General features: G+C 41.9%; 1 protein-coding gene across 1 annotated transcript; it reads left to right on the top strand.

The window, feature by feature from the left end:
- Positions 1-4514: 4514 nt before the first annotated feature.
- On the top strand, positions 4515-5645 carry phlda2 (pleckstrin homology-like domain, family A, member 2). Its single transcript, XM_029434245.1, has 2 exons — positions 4515-5184; positions 5294-5645. Exon 1 carries the CDS (start codon positions 4728-4730, stop codon positions 5142-5144), a length of 417 nt encoding a protein of 138 aa, XP_029290105.1. The 5' UTR covers positions 4515-4727; the 3' UTR covers positions 5145-5184; positions 5294-5645.
- The last annotated feature ends 534 nt before the right edge of the window (positions 5646-6179 follow it).

Here is a 6179-nt window from a genome sequence, read left to right as displayed (position 1 = left end):
ATAATAATTCTTTAATCTGATATCATTTTAACCTCACGGCCATCTTTACAGTAACTGCCCAATTTCTCTGTCTGTTTTAATTGTTCACCGACGGTTCCTCCTGCAGCATTGTGATTGACTGTGCGCTGCCCTCAACAGCCATTTGTTCTTTTTCCCACGCTGCTGAATGCCAGTGTGGACAAAGACACACACACAGGGCTTATCAGAACAATGCCTCAAATAGCTCCGGAGTCTCATCACAAGGGCATGTCACCAAAGAGCAGAAGAGCAGAAGAGGATGTGCGTGTGCGTGGATGTGTGTGTGAGAGAGGCAGGCCGAAGTCATAAACGTGTCACAGTATGCAGCTGTTACCTGCAGGCTCTGCTGTACTTGTCAGCGGCCCATCAGAACTAGCTCATCCATACTGCGCCCCCATTGTTAGACTGACTATGTATAGTTCACTGTCTAAAGGAAAGTAAAACATAATGTACATTATCATAATGTGCATGCACACAAAACATGCATACAACGTTCATTTATCTGCACTACTGAGCAACATAAATGAATGAATGAAATAATGAAATTACATAAATAAAAAATGCAAAAGCCAGGTTCAAAAAGTATCCTGTATTAAACTATAAGCAGTATTATCAATAACAATCGAACTCTTCACAATATTCACCGGTTTTTTCACAAGCCTTCAAAATGCAACAAATGTTTTTCAAATTGAACGGATAGCATATTTAAATGTTACACTTACTTCCCTCTAAACTAATAACTATTTAGTTTATAACAATGGGAGCTTATGCAAACATTTGTACACAGGATATGAGTCGATTACAGTTTGCTTTTAGTGTAACTGCTGGGTGTGACAGTTATTAGTCCGCACCTTTATTCACAGTTTATTGCTGCTCTCATTACATCAGAGATTTTAAATCTTTATTAGACCAATTTAAAAGGTAAAAGCGGCTATAATCAATAGTTTTAGATTAACAACGGATCACTACAAAGAGTTTTAGTTTCTTAAAAACAGCTCATTGTTTTGGTTTTCTGGTGGTTTGTTTTTAAATGAAAGCACTTAAATTGATCAATAATGAATCTTTAAATCCCCCCAAAAAAGTACTCTGTTCACATTTCTAGTGACTTTTTAACAAAGTAAATTAATTTGATCTCTTTCAGAGTTCTGCAGTCCTGTTTTATGTAACAAATCTTGTATTAATATAAATAGATTTTGTCTCTTACACACACTGACTTATTTTCAGCCTCAACAAGTTGATTCAAGCGAGGTTGAAGAAGTTCACTTCTTCTTCTGTATTTGAGGTGTTTTGTGTGCTGTGACTCACAGTAAACACTTCATGCCCCGACACGACGACCAAACTCTTCTGGTCCTTCCACCTGCTGTCTTGTCACACCCATGTGCCCACGGCTGCACAACTCCATCACAGTCACGTAAACACGGTGAAAAGAACAACAGACATGTCGTTCTGTTTCAGTTTGTTTCACCCGTGTGCTCAATAACTCCCATGTCTCTTCATTCTGTGATCAAAACCCTCCTCAGCTGTTGCAGATGACACGTTATCTTACTTCCTCTCTCCGTGTGTCTCTGGGGGTTTTGTTTTGTCTGTGTTGAGACAGTGAGAACCGGAGGGCGCTGATTTGAACCCGAGGTTGTCACAACACACCTCCTGAGATCCATCACACAGTCTGACTCCAGAAAGAGTTGTACTTTCTCACAAGCAGGAAAAACAAGGAGAGCAGCGGCACCTTGGAGATTTACTGCTGCTGGCGTTGTGTGAGAGGTTTATTAAAGGGACATGATGTTCGCCAAACACTTTGTTTAAAGAAAACTGAGGGTGTACTGATTGAATATGGATCATATTTATTCTAATGTAAAACTGGTACGGGCAACTTTCTGCATGTTTCTTCAGACTTTAGTCTATATTTTATTTTTTTCTCTATCTTTTCAGAAACACATACAAACATTATTATGTAAAATTCATTATTCTTCAACCTTCTTCACAGGGGAATAAATTATGATCCGACGATATAGACACAACATAGTCATCTGCATGTGCACACACTCTGTCTCACACACACCTGGCCCTCCTTTGGCAAGCACACTCCTCCAAAGTAAGGCGCTCCACCATCCGCTGAGTCACTGCCTGGGCATGTCTGCAAGTCTCCACCGCAAACAAAAACCAATATATGCACACACATACACACACACACACACACACACACACACACACACACACACACACACACACACACACATTGCCAGGCAACAAAGAGAAAAAAACCTAAAACAAAGGGGGGGGGGGGGGGGGGGGGGGGGGGGGTAAAGACTCTCTACTCAACAGAAGCTGGCATGCTGTTTGACTCCGTACACACATGTGGTTTCCTTTTCTTTAAGATCAGAGAGGATTAAAGTGGCCGCCACATCCCGCTCCAGTGTCATGCACGAGCTGTTTAAAGTGATTCACTATGGTTACGCCCTTGGTAGAGTCAAATGTCTGTTTGATCATAAGTAGAGTTGATGTGTGAAGTCTTATGGCTGGTTCTCTGTTCTAACTCACAGGGGCACAAAGTGGTTTGATTCCCATAGGGTGGTCCAGATATTTGCATTATTGCTGGAGAACGGGAGAAGTGCGTGTGTTGAGTTCATGATGACATTTCGCTTCCGGAGGGAAACTGGGAGATGTCTCCAAAACGTCTGACAGAGTTGACTGATAGTGAGGCAGACAGGAGAGCCTGAAGTGGGTGCTTGGTGCACGTTCCCCACTGTGCACATGAGCGATGCATCTGGGCTGGTGTATCTAAACTGGACATGGAGTCAGGGTTGTTTTTTTGTAGGTGATGATGAGTCGATGACATCTGTCTTCTTAGCACTTCCTGCTGCAGAATCACACAGGCTAGGGTGGATGTTACCACAACATTTGTTTTTTTTGGTATGGATCCTATTGATACTAGCATCAATACTCTAAACAAGACTTGGTATTTTGATACTTTGAGGTTTGATCCCTCTAACACTGGCTCCAGAGGCTCACATCTGAAGTCTGCTGCTGTCAGTCTGACATGAACATGAATCAGGTTTGAACCAGTCAGCTGACTGACAGAGTAACACTGTGGTCAGTTGTTAGTGAAGGGGATCAGCATGAGAGTGGCGGATGTGACCTATGCAGCTACATGACATGTCACCTCAGGTTGCATCAATGTCACGTGAGTGTAAAAACACAACGTAATTACAGCTTTCCCTTTTTCCTTCTTTAAATCCAAAACATACATGAATTAAGTGGAATCAACTAAACTGTTCATGTAAATACACTTCATACGTTGTATTAATTCAAAGTTAATTCAACTTTCTGGTTTTATTTTTAGACCACTTCATAACTTGAGTTCCCCTGACTTAAAGTCTTTTGATTTCAAATGATGAGTTGAATGAGAGTTCACTCAACTCATTAAATGAAATGAATAATAAATGGATAAAACACGATCAGCAGACTTACTTCTAGAAGTTTATAGAATTTCAAATTTTCAACAACACAAAACTACGTCTTAGAAAAATAAAATAGCCTAGGTGAGGATTGACTAATACTTAAAGATAAATGAAAGCAAATAGTAGATGTAATGAATACAAAGCCAATCAATATGAAGTTTAGTATCGAATTCAGTCCCCATTCTATAATGATCATTTAAAACAATCACCAGTTACAGCCTTGCAGTCTCAGTACATTTAGCTCGAGAAAGAGTAGCCGCTGCTTTAAAGGTCTTTGTGTCTAAATAATAAGTGTAATTCAATTAACTCCCATTTTTAAAGGCAGCAGGATGTTAAACAATCCTAACATATTTAACAGTGCATTAAAAACCCACTTTCTGCTTGTTTTATGTCTGTGTTGGTCTCTGTAACTGCTGAGGAACTGCACTGCACACCTACCTGTGCTTTCTAAACCTTGTACTCTAACCTATTTTTTCTTTTTGTAGCTGCTGACACACACTCCGATGAATCCTCTGCTCACTGAATAGAAACTGTGCTGTGCTCATGGGCTGTTTGGGTGTATTTTAGCAGCTTGACATCCACAGACAGGAATAGCAGAGTTTATGTAAAACACCACTGAGGTGAAACGAGTTTAGACTGAAGTGTTACCTCTTTTTTTTTTTTAAAGAATCACTAGAGAGCAGGGTGGCTCAAGGTTTATATGGGGAATGAATGACCAGGCTGTCATGGAAAAAGTCTGGTTCATAAACTTTAACAGGGAATTAAAAGAATCCCTTTGAAATGATTGTTGATATTAAAGGTTTACAGGACCATACTGGTTTTTACGCATGTGCTCAGCTTACTCAGTGAAACATCTGGTAATTAACCGTATTAGACTGAATCACTCACTGCAGAGTGGGCAAATATTTGGACTATAATCTCTGCAGTAGGATGTGGATTAGTAATTAACATGGTAGCGGTGTAATTAGGTCCACGTTAGGACTTCCTCTGCCCTCTCCCCCGCCTGCGCCACAGCTTCCGCCCACACACACAGCCTTGAATACTCCACTGGCAACTGTTGATGCATTCCCAAGTCATCTGACGTCAAGTGGGAAGGGCTTTGTCAGAGTAGACTATAAAGGTCCTCTACTACTTTATTCATTCACAACGTCAGTCTGGATTACCAACAACTTTGTGGAGAAGCTCCTTCCTCGGGCTCCTCCTAGGACAACACAGTAGGGGAAACTCAAACCTGCCCGATATAGCTAAACAATGAAAATGTCAGCGGCGGAGATCAGCCAGGTCCTCAAGGAGGGAGAGCTGGAGAAGAGGAGCGACAGCCTTCTCCAGTTTTGGAAGAGGAAGACGTGCGTCCTGACCACGGACAGCCTCAACATTTACGCCGACACGCAGAAGCGCTCCAAGGGCAAGGAGCTCAAGCTGCAGTCCATCAAGAAGGTGGACTGCGTGGAGCGCACCGGCAAGTTCGTCTATTTCACCATCGTAACCACAGACAATAAGGAGATCGATTTCCGGTGCTCCGGGGAGGAGAACTGCTGGAACGCGGTGATCACCATGGCTCTGATTGATTTCCAGAACAGAAAGGCCATCCAGGACTTTAAAACGCGGCAGGACAATGAAAGCGCGTCGCCCGGACAGCAGGAGAGGCGCATGGCGAGGGCGCCCTGAGCCGCTGCGGGGACTCTGGCAGTTAACCACTCCTAATATGGTGAGGGACACACCATGACATATAGCTGACATGATATGTGAATAAACATTGTAGCTGAGCGCAATGGGAGAATCTCGAAACTAATGACATGGTTTTTATCTCCTTCCAGTGTCAAAGTGGACCATAGAAAAATAATAATCGGACCAAAAGGAAGACGAGGTCATCCGGTCCAAAGATGAAGGATTGTTCGGGACTGAGCTCTTGGGAGAGGGGGGACAACTGATCTAAACCGACAGACTGAGAGATTTTTAGAAGCTCCACACAAAGGACTGAACCCTTGAATTGTCAAAACTATTTAAAGTTTGCTCTCCTGGGAGGAATGACTCCTAAAACCATGATGTTAATTTATTTGTTTCCAGGATATTACTGGCAAACACCTTGTGTTGTTTAAATTATTTACTTTTTCAACGTGTGTTGAGTGTGTATTTATTTGAATAAATATTCATGCATTTTTGACATAACTTTGTACTCTCCTCTACTTTTTGTTTTTCATATCTCAACTAGAAAACCTTTCTAAATGGTGTCAAGGTCTGGTAGTATCTCATTGCAGCATTATATAGTCAGTAACAGTATATTCTACACTTGGGGACACTTTTCACCAGCAGCATTTCTTAGTAAATGCCAGACATACAACAGTAAAAAGGGAGTGGAGGACAGGAAAGTCCCTTTCCTCTCTGCTGTCAGGTGGAATGTGACTCTTTATTGTCACTGGGAGGGTTGCGGGCTTGAGTCATAACTGATAAGCGGCTTCAGTCAGCAGCACCAGACACTTAAAAGACTCAGCAGCGCCTTTGAACACACCTTAACTGCTTCCGAGGTGTGGTAGGGTTATAGGTCGCCAATGATGGGTTTTTTGGAAATGCTTAAAAGTTACATTTATAATCTGATAATTGTAGGTTTTATATTGGTGGTGACAAACTATTCTAATCTGGCGACTTTGTTCTTTAAAACGCAGACCGAACACACAGGAAGTCCACTTTACTGCCCTGTTACTA

The sequence above is a fragment of the Cottoperca gobio genome, chromosome 6 (assembly GCF_900634415.1).
Source record: "Cottoperca gobio chromosome 6, fCotGob3.1, whole genome shotgun sequence".
NCBI lineage: Eukaryota > Metazoa > Chordata > Actinopteri > Perciformes > Bovichtidae > Cottoperca > Cottoperca gobio.
The sequence above is the reverse complement of the archived record's forward strand: the minus strand, read 5'-3'. Positions and strand labels throughout refer to the sequence as shown.

Bases quoted from the DNA above. Each gene is read 5' to 3' on its own strand.
- phlda2 (XM_029434245.1), top strand. From the start codon at position 4,728: ATGAAAATGTCAGCGGCGGAGATCAGCCAGGTCCTCAAGGAGGGAGAG.